The 20080-nt window shown below is 36.3% G+C and overlaps 2 protein-coding genes across 2 annotated transcripts in view; one reads left to right on the top strand and one right to left on the bottom strand.

Moving 5' to 3' along the window:
* Positions 1–806, bottom strand: part of kif20a (kinesin family member 20A) — an 82893-nt gene extending 82087 nt beyond the window's left edge. The window contains exon 1 of the mRNA XM_060891653.1: positions 797–806. The gene's annotated coding sequence lies outside the window, so the exon portion shown is untranslated. The remainder of the gene's footprint in view (positions 1–796) is intronic.
* An 8482-nt stretch (positions 807–9288) lies between these two features.
* klf4 (Kruppel like factor 4) lies at positions 9289–19464 on the top strand. The gene is made up of 6 exons (XM_060891684.1): positions 9289–9551; positions 9848–9935; positions 13911–14447; positions 15593–15671; positions 17576–17731; positions 17861–19464. Exons 1-6 carry the CDS (start codon positions 9547–9549, stop codon positions 18034–18036), a joined length of 1041 nt encoding a protein of 346 aa, XP_060747667.1. The 5' UTR covers positions 9289–9546; the 3' UTR covers positions 18037–19464.
* Positions 19465–20080: the final 616 nt, after the last annotated feature.

Below are 20080 nucleotides of genomic sequence, written 5' to 3'. Positions count from 1 at the left end.
GTGAGTGAGTGAGTGAGTGAGTGAGTGAGTGAGTGAGTGAGTGAAAGTGAGACAGACAGACAGACAAACAGACAGAAAGAGTGAGAGTCAGACCTAAAAGTGATATACAGACAGAGAGAAAGAAAGAAAGAGCGAGATAGACAGGGGAGGTTTACATTCCTCATTCATTTGTACTCCTCCATCTGTGATGTTGCAGTTGTTCTCACACTGTTTCATCACTCTTCAACACAGTGAGCTGTGTCTGAGCTCACATTAGGGTGCCCTGAGTGGACGGACAGACAGACAGACAGACAGACAGACAGACAGACAGACTGAATTGAGTTGACCAGACAGACATGGGCAGATGAATATATACTTAAATTGAAAGTGTAAGATATTCCTGACAGGTTAAATCAGTCCAGAACATTTACTGCACTGTCACTATGACAGTGTTTTTGTTTTGTTCTATGTAGCACCATGGTCCTGGAGAAACGTTGTCTCATTTTACTGTGTACTGCAACAGCTAAATATGGTTGAAATGACAATAAAAGCTTCTTGACTTGACTTGACTTGACTTGACTCTTGACTATCAGTTAGTATCAGTGATCACATTCAGTTAAACCTGTGATGTTGCACTCCACTTGCTGCATAAGCAAACACTAACCAGAAGAAGGAGAAAGATGTGACATAAAACAGAGTGTTTTTTTTCTTTCCACTTGTTTACACAGATGTAGAAACTACATGATATCACATGCCTGAAATCCAGCAGACTCTTACATCAGTTGAATGTAACTAAATGTTGCTGCTTTTAAACCAAAATGTTTTTCTTGTCTCTATGGGTTTACAATACCATTATTTCAACAGTGTCTACAATCACAGAAGAAAAATGATTTGACTTGTGTGGATACATCGGAAGAGTTAGTTCTGGTTTATTCATTTGATTGGTATATTGATTGGTATTTGATGTATAATTTAATGCTTGTTTATGTTCTCTACATAAAATTAGCTATAGTTTGTCAATTTTACCATTTTTACAATGGGCTGTGGGTTTATCATCTACATTTTATGGCAAAACACAACATAGGCCTGGTCAATATGACAAAACTTCATATCAAATCATGATACTTTCAGTCATTTCTATGATAAACAACATGCATCATGATATAGATTTAGTAACTAACTTTGAAATACATTAAATCAGTACAACATTGCTTCCAAAGTTTGTTGAAAATTTTAAAAAACTGTTAAAAGATCTTATGATAAATGCGATATCACAGAAAAGTATACCGGGGCATAATTGTATTATATCATCATGTTGCCTAGCCCTAAACTAACACTCTATTCAGCCCTGGCTTCTTTTGGAACTATTTTTGTTGACAGAGCAAAAATTAAACAAAATACTTTTGTCAGTACCTTAAATATAACCCTAGCAGTTGTGCTGTTATACTAAAATGTGTGCTGTGATTACTTGCGAATCAGTGCTGATATTTAATATAACAGCACATTCGTGGCATTTGGCAAATGCCCTTCTCCAAAGACTTACAGAAGTGATTTGAAGCTTCTATCAGTAAATACATCTTCATGCTGAACCACATGACCAGTGAATCCCATAATCATGATCACTATCAGTTTAAAAAAAACCCTGTGTAACAAAATGTTAATTTAAGTGGTACATGAAATGGTAGGTCATCAGTTGTTGTTTGAAGACAGTCAGTGACTAATCTGTGCAGACATCTAGGAAAAGATCATTCCTTGAGTGTATTAAATCTGATGTGGGCAGCTACAGGAAGCCAGTGGAGGGAGTGTAGCAATGAGTGGTGTAAGAGAACTTTGTGACTTTGTGCTGCCCAGAGGAAGACCTGATATCAGTCAACTATCTCCCTTCTAATCCCACAGAGCTAAACTGACATGTCAATGTCTCCTTTACAGCATCAGAAGGATTTGTACATTTCTATACACACACCACTCCAGTTTTTTATGAGTCCCTTATTCAGTCCCATTTTTCCAAGGTTTCCATATGCACTAATAGATGGTGAGATTGCCCAGAGAGATCACAAGATCACAGGATCCTGATATGCGAATGCATCTTCTGGAATGAACAGCAGTTCAGTTCATCAGCAGTTCAGAGCTGCTATCCATGATGAAATGTCTGCATTTGTGATGAAATGGCGTGTCTGAGAGAGGAAAGGAGAGAATAAGTGAGTGCCATCTGCATAGCAGTGGTACAAAAACGGATATGTACAAAAAAAGGATATGACCTCAGCAAGAAATTGGTTAGACTGGGAATAGAACAGGACCAAGTACCAAGCCTTGAGGGACACCACTGCAGAAGCATGGAGCAGATGTTGATCCCTTCCATATCACCTCATACGGCTGTTTCTCCAGGTAGAAAGCAAACCATTGCCATGACGTGTCATAAATTTCAAGAATCTCAAGAATGGACAAAAGAGTCCTGTGGTTGAACGCTGCTGAAAGGAAACTTGGCTACTTGTTTACACAATATGTTATTTGTAAAAATGACCCACCTGTATCCTGCCTCACATTAAACTTGTGTTTTATAAATAAAAGACATTTTTAAGAGTTTCCATAACCAGGACAAAAAGTTCATAATACATCACAAACCTATCTTTACCTGCTTTCTCTGCTATTTCTTGTGAAACTGGCTTGATTCATTAGTAAGGTTTTCTCAACACTGTGAACTCTAGTGTATTTATAAAGCTATGTGAACAAAGGAACTATAATAACAATAACCTTTCAGGAGCTATGTGTATGTGAGGGTTCCAGTTATCATATTTTCACTCTGCATTATAAATCATCAAATAAACCTACGATGAAACTCCTACTTCACAAAAATATGTCTTTTAAGGCAAACACAGTGGCATTTACACATTAAATATGATACCCTAAAGCTTACATTCTACTGGTGCAACCAGCTACAGGAGTCTGATTTTAAAATAGATATCACAGTGTGGTGTTTACTCAAGTACATAAATAACCTTCTGAAATCAGATAATAACCGGATATCACATTAAGGTGCTTTTGTGTGTGTATGTGTGTATAAATGCAAGCCAGAATTTTCGAGGTTTCTAATCCTGGAAGGACTGTGTGTCATTCCTCTGTGTATGTGTGTGTGTGTGTGTGTGTGTGTGTGTGTGTGTGTGTTTGTAGGAAGATGCACACATGCCTTGCTCACTATATAGAACACATAAACACAGTACAGTACATTGTGTAGACAAATACCCAATCACAAACACTTTTTTACAACATTTGTAACACATTCCAGTTTTGTATGTTATCCTCATTTTACTGTGGGTTTCTACTGCGTTCTCTGTTGTCCCCTCACTGCCCAAAAACATGCATATAGCTACATAGACTGGCTATGGGAAATTGGCCCTATTTGTGACTGACTGTATGATTGGTGAGCTGCAATGAATTGGAGTCCCATTTAGGGTGAATTTGACCTTTATTGTGCCTAGTGTTTCTATAGGATAGGTTTCTATAGGATAGGTCTGGATCCACTGTAACCATGTCCAGGATAAGGCACTTACTGAAGCACCACTATCTAATGTGGATGTGTCCCGAAACACACACCTTATTTACAATATAGGCCACATAAAGGCCATCATCTCTCCACTGTAAGTGTGTCCCAAACCACATGCCATACTTATTATATAGTCTACATACTGTCTTTACGGGTAGGCCTGAGCTACCATTATTCACCTGTAGTGAACAGGGTGTGGTTTGGGATGCAGTGTATTCTCTCTACTGTCTTTGACAGGACACACACACACACACACACACACACACACACAAACAGGGGCCGGATTGAGGCACTGAGGTCTGGGCAATATGCCTGGATCCACTCCTTTCTTCCTCCCTCATTCCCTGTGCCTGTCTTACTCTAATTGGTCAGATGGGTCATGTGACCAGGAAGTGTGGCTCTGTTCCATTTCCTCTCCTGGCTGAGGGAACACGGTAGGCGGCTCTTACACGGCGGGTTAAAAATAACTGCCATATTTAAGGCTGTGTAGGAATCCCGGGCGCACAGAGGAGGCACAGGCTGCCTCACGACTCTCTCTCACATACACACATACTTTCATTCCAGATCGGATGGAATGATGTAAACGACGGAGCCACACTCAGCTTGCTCTGTGTAAACAAGCCAAAAACAAGAGGTGCGGTCCATACACAAACATGCACACACTCACACACTCACGTTTAGAAGCATTACAGTGATGTCTTTCTTCTTTTATTCCCACAAACTACCATCCCACCATCACAAAACTACACTGAGGACCTGGTCCAATCCATACACCCTAATCACTACATAGGCCACAAAAAGCCCACTTTTACCGTATCATTTCTTTGAGAGGACACAGACACACACACACACACACACACACACACACTTGATACCTAAAAAACTCCATGCAACTACATGCAAATAAATGGGGAGCAAATCAAACGAGGAATCACCTGCTCATTTGCATATGCTTTGCATATTTCTTCCTGGAGCTGGGACTCCTCATTCTCTCTCTCTCTCTCTCTCTCTCTCTCTCTCTCTCTCTCTCTCACACACCTTTAGTCCTTTATTCTTTTATTTGTATTAGTAATTCTAGCATTTTTGTTTTTATTACTATTAGAAATACCAGTTTGTTGAGAGGGTGAACGAGTGTGTGTGAGAACAGATAGAATAAAAGAGGCCTAGTTAGTACACTAAGACTTGGGTGGTGTTGATGTTGGTGTTCATTGGAAACTCTGACTGTTGCTTTCTGCACATGTGATAATTTTTTTGTTTTGGTAATAATACTCCCTAAACGCCAGAGATGGTCACTGATGTTTGGTTTTTTCTCCTTAATCTGCTAAAACTAAAAATAACATATTATTAAGTGACACTCTAAACCAGAGACTGAATATAAAAATAAAATACAGAATCTAAAAATAAAATGAATAATAAATTATAGCAAAACTCAAAAGACACTCTGAAATGACCAAGCAAGAATGAAAATGAATCAGAACCAGCACAATATCAATGGAATTTCATTCAAATATTTCTCCTAAATACTGATATATAAATGACAAACTGCATATACTGTAAATAAATAGGGAACTATTTGATATGAGACTCCATACTTCCTAGTGCAATACAAATTGTATGTTTAAAAATTTGAAAGATGTCAGTTATTTTAATAAGCAAATAATCATAATGATAAACAAACCCCAGAATACAACATATTTGTGTGAGTGCGGTTGTGTGCGTGTAAGCAAAACTCATTTATATTGACTCTAACAGACAAGATCCTGAAGCAACAGGATCATCATGGAACCATGTTTGCTCTTCATACAACACACACACGCACACACACACAAACCATTTGTCGGTGTTTGATTTGTTCACAAAATATTACTTGGCCCGTTTCATAAATTTTGAAGATGTGCAAGTCTCTACACAACATTTTTACAACTTAGCAGATGTTGTCTGTGTGTGTGTGTGTGTTTGTGTGTGTGTGTGTGTGTGTATGTGTGTGTGTTAATATTTAAAGAGTATGTTTGCTGAGAATAAAGAAGCATGTTTAGTGTCATACATCCGCTTACTGATGCGTTCAGTCATCAGTTCAGAAAAGTTTCAGTAAGCAGTTAAGCTGTAAAGTTCCACAATTACGTTCATGCAACGTTCTAAAGTGCCGTCACTCATGCAGTATTTCCATTAACACATAAACTAACGTTTAGGAAACACCTGTGTTGTTTTTACAGCCAGTAATAAAACATTAAAAAAGGTTACATAAAAACATTCTCATACAACAGTTAGTTCTGCTCCATTAATTTGATTGGTTGGATGCCATACCAAGATTGCCTATATTTCCTATAACCCACACTGTGATATTTTCACTGTGCATCACTCCACTAGTCTGTAGTCTGTGTTCTAGTGGGTGTTCTAGAACCAATAATCCCTTATAGCCTAATCAGAAAATGTCCTGGTAACCTAAAACCTTTTGCATCACTTATAAAAATAATACTTCATTTAAATAATAATATGATGTTCCTGTTGATTTTTCTTTAAACAGACCAGGAACTATTGGGGGTGGAGTTTTAAATACAAAATGTTCCTGATTGGTCACATGACCCACCCTTTTACCTAAAACATTACAATTTTTACATTCCAATTTTAGCTTCTAGATTAGTTTTAATAAAAGTGTTTTTCAGTGACCAAAAAGAAAAGAAGCACTTCTTATTGTGTTTTTGTGTTTAGCATCTGACTAAAATAACATCACTATCAAACAGAACACTTATATACAATAAGTGATACACAGTTCCTCAGTTCCTTCTTCTGCTGTTTAAATGTTAGTGTATGCTGATGTCTTTGTGCTGTGTGCAAATATGTGTGACAAATGTGTGTAAGCGTGTTTAAAAACCATTAACCTTAATGAAGTGTAGTGTTTGTGGTTATAAATCAGTTAGCAATTATGAATCACTTTTGAAAGACACTGACATCAGGGCAGAATCTTCAGCTGTAACTCAACACCAAACACCAAAACAAATGCTCACTATGCTGTGATTTAGAATAGATGTTCATTCTTTAACCATTTTCTATTTGATGTTTAAAAAGTGTGTGTGATGTAAAGGTGTAAATAGCAGTGTGTATAACTCAGTAAGTTATAAGCTCTGCTCCTTTTGATCTTTACGGCACAAAATTAAGTTCTTTTTTAACAAATAAATAAAGCCAATCATACAGTACTGCCTTGTGTAGTTTGTATGTGTGTGTGTGTGTGTGCGTGCATGCGTGTGTGCGTGTATGTGTAAGTGTGTTCTCTGCAACTTAGGTAATCCCACACTTAGCATATAGCATTTAATTGAATAAAATTTCTGATGATATATAAAGTTTATGATTTCTCCCAAATGTCTAGTCTCACAAGTTCTCAGGTGTACCCAGTTTCCCTTCGTGCTGAAATGTTCCCTTGTTTTATTGTTCACAGGTTTTTTCCTGGTTTGCAGGTACTAATTCACTATGTTGTTAATTCAGTACTTACTCATTTCCCATGCTGTCTGCTGTAAACCCTGGACATATAGAGTACTAGGTAGATTGTAGGAGTCAGTATTTCCCTATTTACATGTACTGTAGAGTATAGAGCTGATTCACAAGGTAGGATATACTGTATGATCTGAATCCCTTGTTCCATGCAGTGTGACGTCATATCCTTTATTGAGGCCTTCAGGTCTTAACGCAATGTTAACTGTCGTCACATTCAACACTCAGCCCGCCTCAGTATGTGATGACTTATCGCCGCGGTTACAAGCCGGACTAACCAGTTTCTCCTCAGTCTTAGAGCAAGTCAATGACCTGCTCATGGTATGAATGAATAAAGCAACGGAACAAAGTGAACAAGTGAATAAACGGTAGAGTGTAAAGGTGAGGCTGCTGTACGCCTTTGTTCACACACCTGAGAGCCACATGCGTAGATATACAGTCAGATCAGAAATATTAGCACCCTTAAAAAGAACAGGCAAAAAACGACTGCATGAAATAAGCACTACCTACAATTATCCAAATTTTCCGCCCAAACGCATGAATAATCTCATACAAGCTTATTGTTTAGTACAATTCATGAGTATTGTTAAAAATGAAAAATTAATAAAGTTAAAATAGAATTAAACACAAATAATTAAAAGGTAAAATCTGAAATGGGTCATTTCAAGCTTCCAAGTAGAACCATTTAGGAACCATTAATTATCCAGTTAACCCTTAAATGCTAGCTCTGGGCAGGTTATAGAGATTATGGATAATAATAAGCAATCATTTGGAAATAGTTCCTCATTATTATGCTAATTTTCTGACAGAAAAACACTTTGTAGTTGGGTTCTACATAGCAGCCTTATGGGACAACTGAAGGGATCTATATGAGAATATACAAGAATATATAAGAATAACAAGCTGACTGGAAAAGGTGCACTAAAGAAGCTCTTCTGTAGATACAAACATAGCTTTGGAGCTTTTCTAAGCCGCACTAAAGTTACAAGAGGATTTGTCTTTTTGTGGTCAGATGAGAACAACAGCACTTGAACACCAACATGTTTGGTGTAAAAACAGCTTAAATTCTACAAGCACGTTGTGCAGTATTAGAAGTTCAAAACTTGCCTAATTTCAAACATATAGTAAAATCACAGAAGTGATTAAAATAGTGTTTCATGATGAACCCTGTTAAACCTGTGAATTGAATAGGACATCTACGTGCCCAAACCTGAAACGTTCAACTGTGTCCAGGTGTTTCAGCTCCCTATCTGACATACGTATTACATAGGATATAGGAAGGATTATTGATACCTTATGCAGTACAGATAAATTACTAAAATTAATTATTGTCTTTACTGTTGTAAACCGTGAAAATAAACTGCTCTGTGCAGGATGTATGAGCCATGAGTACATGTGGAGTAAGGAGCTGAATTTAGTGTACTAGGAATGATTTAGGATCTGAATCTCCCTTAATAAAGTCTAATCAGGGAAAATATATGATACATATATTATATATTAGTATATTATACTATATATATATAGTATATTATTTATTATATACTGTAATCCTTACACTCTCAGAAACAGGGACCTTAACTTTACTATGTCATAAGGGTGATAACCTCTTATTTTGTACCTTTAATATTTATCTTTAACCTGGAATTGTGGACATATTTTACCTTGAACGTTTAAAAATGTTCACCATGGACAAGTGGAAAGTCATCTTTTATTTTATGTATAAAAATCAGTGCCAGGAAAGGTTTGAGTCTGATAAATCTGTAGGGGTGCCATTAATTTGGCAATTTTGTTGAAAAAAAAAGAGCAAATCTTAGGAAAGCATTTAGTTTTCATTTCGTTTGTAAGAAATATATAGATTTAAATGTACAGAACGCCCCTGCTTTAAGAATGAAAATGAACTCTATGAACTCATGAGAAGTCGCTATTCATTTTGTTCATTTTGCTGGTATAATTTCCTGATGGTGTGTGTGTGTGTGTGTGTGTGTGGGGGGGGGGGGTTGTAAATCATGGTTGTAAAGGTTGTAGCATTATTTTACACACATAAAAAAAAACTTTCTCAATTCAGTGTCTTCTTGCTATCACACACACACACACACACACACACACACACACACACACCGCACGCTCTGCCTCCTCGTTGGCCTGATGCCCGGGCTTCTCCCTTTTGACGTCACACACACACGCTCACGCTCGCACGCGCGCTCGTGGTGTGTTGTTTTCTATTTTTTTTCGGTCCCGTTGCCGCGCGACGAGGGGCGTGTCCGGGCTTTAAGAAGCGGAAGAAAAGCGGAGAGCCTCAGAGAGCGCGAGCGAACGGAGGAGTTTAATGACACTTTACCGGTACAGACAGGGACCCGTTAATCTCCCTGTACAGACGTCCACTGAGTTCACACACACACACATACACGCGCGCGCGGTATGAAGCGTACTGGAGTTTAAACCGCACTTGGGACTGAACCGAGCCCCGTGTGTGGATTTTATAAACCAGGAATTATCTTTTGGGATTTCTCTAGAGTGTGAACACCTGTACTTTTCCATTAATGAGGTTAGTATTCTGAACATTCAGTTTTACTTTTTCTCACTTGGACACAAACACAGGCACTTTTACACACACACACACACACACACACACACACACACACACACACACACACACACACACACACACACAGACATAGAGAGAGAGAGAGTAAGAGAGAGAGAGAGAGAGTAAGAGAGAGAGAGAGAGAGAGAGAGAGAGAGAGAGAGAGAGAGAGAGAGAGAGAGATGGGTGGATTTTCCTTTTCTAAAGTGTTTTTGTTTGGGAATTTGTTTCCTTATTGAATCTCTTGTGTGTTATAGGCAGCCTCCGGCAGATGTGGACGGTATGGCGCTGAGGCGCGCGCTCCTGCCCTCCATCTCCACTTTCACCACCGGAGCCACTGAGCCGGTCAGTAAACTAGAATCAACTCTGTATTTATTCTACACTATAATCTTTATCACAGCTTCATTGTATTTGTTTCCTTAACTTCTTTGTTTATTATATACGGTCAGTGTATAAACAATTTCTTCATGATATATACAGTAAAAATTATGTTTATTTATTTTGTCTGGTAATCATTACACTTATTACCCCCTTATTATTTTGTACTTTTTGTACTTTTATTGTGTATAATTCACAATAAAATTTGTCTACAATAAATAAAATATAAGAACTAATCATAACAGGAAAGTCATAAATAGTTATTAGCTTTCAGAATAAAGATTAAAAAACAAATGCACAGGCTTTCCATAACAGCTAGACAATACAGCTGCAAACGACGTATGTTTACAGGTTACTTACAAGGAATGGTACAGTTTACCTTTTTGCTGAGAGTGTAATCATTAATAATCATTTATTATTTATTATATAGGTGACAGTAATGATCAGCGGTGTTTGTGTGTCTTTGTACAGTTCAGAGTTCTCAGCTTCCTAATGGGTTTGTACATTGAACACTTTCTCCTAGAGCAATCCTCTGACATAACATTCTCAGGGTTCCCCAAAGGGACAAACAGGGAAACCCTTCAGGGTTTTAAACCTTTCCTATAAGAATGCAATCGTTAATCGATCCATGACTGAAAAGAGTACTGTATGTTACTAATTGTTGATGGTTACGAACTGAAATTAAGCCAATGTGAGTCAGTACTGGTGCCCTCCATTCATTATTCTTAGTCTAAATTTCTATGGCTAGCAATTTGGATACTTAAAATTTTATAAAAGTTTTTTTGAAATTTTTAGAAGATGAAGAGTTTAGGGCAGGATGAAGGGAGAATCTAGGTGTGGTTATGGAAGAGGCAGGGTGGAGGCAGGGCAAGGTTGGGGTGGGGTTAGGTGATGTGCCTTTTCTTACAACTTCATTTATTCAAAATCGAATGATTAAGACTACATCACCTTTGTTTAAATCCATATGAGTTTCCTAAAAGTACAGCAGAGCATGTACTAATGGTCTAAGTAACTACAGTCACACTTAGTACTAGTTGTACTAATTGTACAAGATACCACCCACAACCATATTAATTACAGTGTTCATATGGGTTTATGTGGATGTCTTGAGATTAACAGATGAAAGAAACATTATTTGGTATATCTGATTCATTTTAGCACGATGAATAGTGTGTACGTGTTGACGTTAAAAAGTAAACCTCTATGTTGAAACACATTAAATTTGTTCATATTGGCATCTTTCTGTTGTGTTTAATGATTTTGTTGTTAATTTATGATTTGTAGAGGTATTTTCATCACTAACTGTTAGAGAAGGGATGCTTCATTCACAGTGCTATTTTTACTAGGAGAGAAATGTTCAGTGATCTCAAACATCAGGAAAAACAGTCAGGTTTCACTCTTTACTCTTAAAAACAAAAAACCCGTCATTTCCAGCGATGTTCAACATCATATTAAAGGGAACTGCAATGTATAAGTAGTAAAGACACCAAATGTGAAACAGCTATACAGCACAGGTGAGCTGAGTTATGGTAGAAACCCAGTTTGGCTAGTATCAGATGATGAGCATGATGTAGTTGATGGTGGTATAAGCATGGAAGATGAAGGGGTGAGAGAACCGCAAGTCATAGTGACTGATGTAAACTATTAACTTTTAGAAACTATTAGAAAAATGAGAAAAATGTCTATGAAAGAAGTTCAAACTAATAACTCAATTTCACTGCAGAATAAATCATGCGCTGCACTGAAGGCCGCATGTTAATTATGACAATTAATATGTCTATCAGGGTGGATTTTTTGTTAAAGTAAATAAAACAGCAAATAGTATTAAGGAAGGGAATTTGAATCTTAAACACTGCCAGGTTTTTGTTCCTCAGGAGAAAATTCTGATCAATTAATATACAAAATATCCTAAAAATAAATTTCTATACATTTTGTGTCAGCCACGCTCACATTGTCTGTGACACGCTCACATGTAACAGAGTACACTCCTGTTCATCACAGTCTCTAGATGATTACTACATTCTCTTAAACTACTGATACTGTGTTATTACGCTGTTATAAACTCATTCAAACCAGCTAGTAATGTGAAAACATAATATTATTTCTGGACAATATTTATTTATAATGTACATATTGAATTTGCAGTTAATATTTATTAAATTAAGTATTATGATTATTATTATTATTGTTGTTGTTGTTGTTGTTTTTATTATTATTGTTTTTATTATTATTAAATGTATTTGTTACTGATGGCTTCATCACCGACTCATCAGTTTTGTGTTAAATGATCAATTTGCTGTAAAGTATTTTTAGAAAATGGTCAAAATATGCAAGTGTTTTTTTTTACCATTCCATCTGTAGCGTTCCACACTTCAAGACTCGTCTGTTGTGTTAATGTTGTGGAGTAATAAAGGTTCATATAAAGTGATACAATCATATAAACCTAACAATTATATATTAATATATTATGTGTTATTGTTGTGTTGTGGAACATCGTTAATGTTAAAGCAACTTAGTTAAACATTAATCGTTCCTTCACCAGCCTCAGATTTTCTCTTTTGAAATGAATAATACAAAAAAGACAGCTTGTCATGTTACTATAAAAACGTGTAAACTTGTCTGTCCTGAAGTCTTCCCTGTGTCAGAAAGCTTAGTTACACTGAAGACTCTTTCCATCAATGACTGCATGTGTTTTAATCAGTGTGAGCGGAGCTTCCCTGTATTTGAGATGTTACTAGAAAATGATAATGTTTTATAAACGTGTTTGCATTACTGTCAGAGCTCTTGCTATATAATTTTACACAACACCGTCTGGCCAATCAGAATCCAGAATTCAGCAACAGCAGGTTGTAGTATATAACAATACACTATATTGTTATATATTCTATGTTGTTATATGTTCAGCTTACACTATAAGCTGAACAGCAGCAGCTCATTACATCACGTGATTCCACACACAGCACATGACATAGTGATGAAAGATGAAATAAAATAAGACAAAAGCTGAAGCTGAGAGAAAGGCTTGATTTCTGATTGGCTGTTGGAGGACAGACCAGTTTAATGGTCAGCAGTTACACTGTTGTGTTTAAAGAGCTATAAAAAGAATAATGTCAAGTTACTACTTTACACTATATTGTCTGCACTAACTGCACTCTTTTATTTGAATTCATAACTTTAAAGCATATTTACATTTACAAGCAATATGACTAAGTGAGATGTCTTAGCTTTGTGAGGTTTGAGTTAAAGTTTCAGTAAATGATCAATTATAACTTCATGTTTTGTTTTGCCTCACTCACCTGTCCTTCTGTATTTAGTCTATCTCTGTCAGCTTCTCTCTCTTTCTCTCTCTCTCTCTCTCTCTCTCTCTCTCTCTCTCTCTTCTCTCTCTCTCTCTCTCTCTCTCTCTCTCTCGCTCTCTCTCTCTCTCGCTCTCCCCCCCCATATGTCTCCATTTATACATTTATCACATGAGCTCATCTTATTTCAAAATTTTATAACAGTGTAATAACATTGGATATTTGTTTACATTTTTTTAATTTAATTAAATAAAGTTACAGTATAAAAATACATTTCCCAATGTGTGTGACGAAGCAGAATCACACGCTCACACACACACACACACACACACACACACACACACACAAATATGGCTGTATTTGCAAGTCAAAAACTGTCAGTTAAGTAGAGCTTTTAATCTTTCACAAACAAGTTTAACAGTCAGTAAATGTTTAAACATGCTTATCTTAAATATGGGACCATTAACATTTATTTTTTTAAATATCTTCATCTTTCAAACAAATGAAAATTCCACCAGGTTTTGATATAATAACATGCTACACTTACACACACTCACATTTTGCATTTAATCATGATACGGTCCTTATTATTATTTATTTCTCTATATTTCTTTGTATGTGTGTGTTTTTGTGTGTTCGGGCTAAGAGATGGAAGGACGAAATGTCTCATCTGAAGCACTTTGACAACATCATGACCAAAAAAGAGCCAGAAGAATTTGAGCTGCTCGACTACGACTTCATCCTCTCTAACAGCATTATGCAGCAGCAGCAGCAACAGCAGCAGCAGCAGCAGAATCGGCATCCTCCACAGGAAATGACGACATCATCAGCCTATACGTCTTATCACATGCCATATGTTCCAGACATCAATGATGTTTCTCCGAGCGGCGGATTTGTCGCTGAACTCATGAGACCTGATCTGGATCCTGCCTACCTTCAGCCACTTACTGCTGAAGTCAGCACCCCTGCTAATTCTAACACTAACGCTAACATTAACCTCCACGGGAAATTTTTCGTTAAAACAACCAACCTTCAAGGCAACATGTCAGCGTACGGCGAGAGAGAGAATATGGCTGGATCAGAACCATCAACTTTGTTTATGTGCCGCAGAATTAAACAGGAAGTCCAGGCCTCCACTTCCTCTTCCTCCCTCTCACCAGAAGAACATCACACACCTGCACAGGTAAACACACTGCCTTTACCCCATTATTGCTCATTTACATAAAAAAAAAGCAGTAATTAAAAGAAATAGTGATAACGTGATGGCCATAAAGTTAGAAACGGAAATATATATTATTTTAAAGCTGTTTTCATATTCTTTTGAATTTATACAAGTTATGTTTTTTATTCTGTTCGGTGCTTTTACTACAACAGTCTGTTAAAAACAATGAAATACACAAACTCAGTCAGAAAAAAAAAACGCCTTAATTTATACACATCAATCAGAATAGAGAAAACCGAATGAAGACAATCCAAATAAAATTTCTATCAGATCCAGCGATGTGGGTTAATATCTTTTTAATAAATCGTTAAATAAAATGATAACTGTGTAAACCTTCATGTCTGATTATTTTCATAATTTGCACTAGTTTTAATCTGTTTTAAATAATTGTTTGGTTAGTTTAGTGTTAAACTTACATTTTGAACAAGTTTAAAGGTTATTCCCAAACACTGTTATGTGTTTAATGTAGGTAATTTGACATAAATAACAGCATTTTCTATACCCAATGTGGGTATCTTATATTTCAACAACCTGATTGTGCTCGTTCCTGAAACTCAGGCAAACATGAAATACTGAGCAATTTCAATGGTTTTACAAAATTCTCTTCAAACTCTCCACATTTGGATGATGTTTTGTTGAGATGGAAATCATTTAAACCTCATTAAAGCCACAAGCAGTGTGATTAATAAGCTGAACATGCTGACATTCACACGCTTCTTGACACTAAACCTTTTACATGCAGATAATAAGAGCGTTCTCTTAAGGATCCAAATAAACAGATCATTCCGAAATAATTCCTATGGGTCGGGAAAAATCTCGGCATGTAAACACACCCAGTGTGACTCCTCATTTCAGTCTGTTTAGTCAGGAGTGTTTCTCTCTCTCTCTCTCTCTCTCTCTCTTTTATTTTTTTATAGATCTGTGATTGTCTGTTTGTCATCAAGTACATTTCTATTAGAGGAACTGCCAGCTGACTTTATAGCCATATATGAAATTACACTATTCATAATTTAACATTAGTAATAATTTCTGAGTGAAATTCAGGATATGACGATACAGACGTGTTAATACCCGTCTCACTCTATTTCTCTGTCTCTCTCTGTCAGGTGTTGGCTCATCCCTCGATCTCTGGAATTCCATCTCTCAGTTATCCCCAGTTTGCCGCAGCGTCAGTGCAGTACTCAGGTCAGTCACGTCACCTGTCTCACATTAGCTGTCTCACTTATAGGTTTTAATGAAAAGTTTTTCTGATTCTCTAAGCCATTTATCATGATTATGTACAGGTTGGTTTTACTCTGTGAGGGAAAAGTAAATTGTAGATGAAATAGTTTTAGTCAGAGATATTATTATGTGTTCTCTGATTGGAAGGGATGGTATACTCTCACTCTCCCGTCAGCCGTTAGCATCTGTGCAGTAATGCATGCTGAATAAAGTAGATAGCGCTTTCCTTCGAGTGTTTAACACTGACAATAGATATAACAAGTGATTTTTGCTAGTGGATTGCTGACAATCTTTATTAGTATTTTTTGCACTTGAAATTTCTGATGTTGTTAGAATTAAAACTATTACAACATTAACTCAATTATCTATGAATGTGTAAAATGACATCGTTCCTGCTACGGTTGTGGAAAGCTATTTAAAACATGCACTGTAATTTCTATTCAGTTTGATTCTATTTTATTTGTATAGTGCTTTTAAGAATGGACATTGTCACAGAGCAGTTTTACAGAAATATATTCTAATATATTATAAAGGATATACATTTCAGGATATTTATATTAAATTTAGAAATTAATCTTCTATATCTGTGGCCTATGTTGTCAAACAAAGTGCAAACTTTAATTATGTGCAAAACTGTTTGTGGCATTTGTAGTCCTCAAGCTGTCATAGAAATTGTAATACTAAGCCATCATGGCTAAAGTATTCATATCAATTGCAGTCCAAGGCCAAGAGTGTGTGAGTGTGTGTGTGTGTGTGAGAGAGAGAGAGAGAGAGAGAGAGAGAGAGAGAGAGATTATTAGCTATGCTTATTGTCATGTAATGGTTAAGGACAACGTGTGCAGAGTCAGAGCAAGCACTAGCATAACTAGTGCTAAATGGGAGAGTCAGAAGGTAAATCCAGTGGGGACGAACCTTAGCAAACATGTGAGTGTGTAAAGAGACAACATCCAAACATCCCAGCTCACCAAAACACTGCTCCTTTTACCTAAGAAAAAAATCTTTTCACAAAAGCCATGACTAAACAAATATGTGTTCAGCCTGGACTTAAACACTGAGACTGTGTCTGACTCCTAAACACTAATTGGAAGACTGTTCTATAACTGTGGGGCTTTGTAAGAGAAAGCGCTGCCCTCTGCTGTAACCTACTCTATTCAACGTACCAGTCTAGTTAGTGTGCAGTTGTGTATATATATATATATATATATATATATATATATATATATATATATATATATATATACATGCCATACACACACACATACACACAAATATATATGTATTCTGAGACACATCAGTGCAGGAGATAAACAGCACATACAGGACTGTAAGCCTAACTGGAAACTGGATGGGTTCTTTTGTTTAAAAAAATACAGCACATATGAAAAATCACAATATTTTATTCACTGCTATAAAGAAGATGCTCCAGTTATAACCTTTTATGGAAACTAAGAACTGTTAATTATTCCTTTGAAGAGAGCGCTTCTTTCCTGAGCATGTACATTTCATTATTGAAGTGTTTGTGCTTCCAGTTTAAAGGTTTCAGAGAAACAAGCCAGACAATATTTTACAATTCTTTTTTTTTAAGAGATGTCTTGTGTCTTTAGGACAGGATCAGTGTGTTTAATATTTCTATCATATCAGTAACAAACTTAAACAAACTGTTTATTTTTATTAACATGCTGGTTCTAATTCACAGGGTTTTGGCTTCACTTATTAATTTAATTGCTGCTTTGCTAATGATCGTTTTTTGTTGATATGATTAACTCTGATCACATGATCTTAGTCATCAACTTATCAATTTGTCTGAGTGTCTGATGGTTAATTCTCTTCTAATCTGCTCATCTTCCTCCTCTTCCTCATCTACACAGAAATGGTTCCTCCTGCAGCGGAGGAGCCCAAACCCAAACGTGGGCGACGCTCATGGCCAAGGAAGAGAATGGCCACGCACACATGTGATTACGTCGGCTGTGGGAAAACATACACGAAGAGCTCGCACCTTAAAGCACATCAAAGAACACACACAGGTAAGAGACATTATCTTTCTCCTCCTCCTCCTCCTCCTCCTCCTCATCATCATCATCATCATCATCATCATCATCATCACGTTTTCAAGGATTATTGGAATTCTGTAATAAATGGCTTGTTGTGTGTAGGGGAGAAGCCATATCACTGTGACTGGGAAGGCTGTGGATGGAAATTTGCCCGCTCTGATGAACTGACTCGTCATTACCGCAAACACACAGGTCACCGGCCGTTTCAGTGTCAGAAGTGTGACCGTGCTTTTTCCCGCTCTGATCATCTGGCACTGCACATGAAACGGCATCTATAACCCTTAACCCTAAACCATGCACATCCATAAACTCAGTGCACAGGATGTCCATCAAATCTCCACGAGTTGCCTTTTTAAATAAAAGACAACGAAAGAAAATGATCCGAGACACGCTGTGACGTTCACGGCAAAACAAAGTTCACTATTATCTCTTTATTTTTACTTTATATAGAAACGCTGATGACTCGTGAATTGGACAATTCAGCAAACTGTACTGACAATTTTATTTATTAGACTTTATTATAATTGTACATCAACATTACTGCCATTTCATGTCTTCACTACACCTGGCTGTTTACTGAAGAGCTTCTCAGAGCAAACATCCCATCATACTACAGTATGATGAACATCCAGCAACAACGGCTAAGGATAACACTAATTCTAATAAAGCCTCCTGTAGTGTGCACTAAGTTGTGATGTTCTGCCTCGAGTTTCACCTCACGCTGATGGAGACAGAACCGCAGAACCACATGGATCAGAATGAACATTTCTCTGTATTAGAGAGAAAACACGTGAAGGAGATTAATTGCCACAATAGGGACTTGGGAGTTTGGTGGTATTTGGAACACAGCCCAGGAAAAGGAAGCACACAGGATATACGGTTGATTTAGTGCTCTTGTCTTCCAGCACTTCAGTGACTCTGGTGTGTTTACTGATCTGTTTTTTTTTTTTAAATAAAATCAGTAAGCAACAATTAAATCACAGGGTGCCAAAAACAGAACAATAAAGCAGATCGTTTTGGAAATACATGAATATAAAACTGTAATTATATTACTATAATATGTTGCTGTCTTTTTAAAAGGTATTTTTGTATACAATAATATTTAAATGAATATATTTCTGCAAAGCATCAAACACAAGAAAAGCTAAGTGGAAATTACTATGATTTTAGTTATTGTATAGAACTGGAAATGTATCCATTTATAAATATTCAGTGGTGTTTTTTTAAGTTACCAGATAAATACGGGAAAGTGATACCAAACTGGAATAAAAAAATCTACACACACACACATATATATATATATATATATACTGTGTGTATGTATACATTTAATGCTTACAAAATCAGCTTCAGGATTTAAACATAATGAAAGTATGGAAAAAAATAAATATATTGAATATCAGGGACATTATGGGATTATATTCAATAACCTAGATACATACACACACACACACACACACACACACACACACACAGATATTAGTGGTCATTTCTGGTACAGGTTACTTTTTGGTGCGTTGTGTTTGCAGTGGTGCAATAAACATTTTGTTTAAAAGAAAAAACCTCTAAACACTCTGGATATTTTTGTAAAAAAAAAAAAATAAATGTAATATAATCTTTCATTTTGTAAACATGTAAATATATATTTTTTGTATTTTAAGTATGAACACTACTGTATAAATAAAATATAAAACATTTCAATTGAACACGAATCATTAATTATTTATTCTACATGTTCTACATAATTTTTGGTGTTCATCAGTTCACATAAAATCCTAATTAATGAACCACATTTATCATTCTTTTCCACTGATCCACATTATTTATGTTAATAACAAAATTGATTCTATTTATTATATAAATTATTTTTTACTGTAGAAGGTTATAAAGAGAATCTAATGTAAAGAACTGTAGTGAACAGCGCCATCTGTAGGAGGCACTAATTACTATCAGAAATCAAGATCTTCAGTAACATCTCTTTATCCTGGGAACACAGGACATAAGGTATATAAATATTACAACCCCTTGGCAAACAAATATGTAATCAACACATTTGGAAGAAATTCACCAGATTTTTTACTTTATAGCAAACACACAAATCACCGATATGGCACAAAAAAAGGTTTTGTTCAATAGATTAACATTATGGCTTCATGAAAGTACAATCAGTACTTTGTTGCTCTTTCTCTGGCTTTTATGACCTCACTAATGAAAAACAATTTTCCCCATCAATCTGTTCCAACTTTCTCGTATAGCAGTTGACAGATCAGCTTTGCAGGATGGAGCCTTATCATGGACCTGTTTTTTCAGTTTCCACCATGA

This window comes from Tachysurus vachellii, chromosome 17, assembly GCF_030014155.1.
Source record: "Tachysurus vachellii isolate PV-2020 chromosome 17, HZAU_Pvac_v1, whole genome shotgun sequence".
Classification (NCBI taxonomy): Eukaryota; Metazoa; Chordata; class Actinopteri; order Siluriformes; family Bagridae; genus Tachysurus; species Tachysurus vachellii.
Note: the sequence above shows the minus strand (reverse complement) of the source record. Positions and strands in the feature narration are given on the sequence as shown.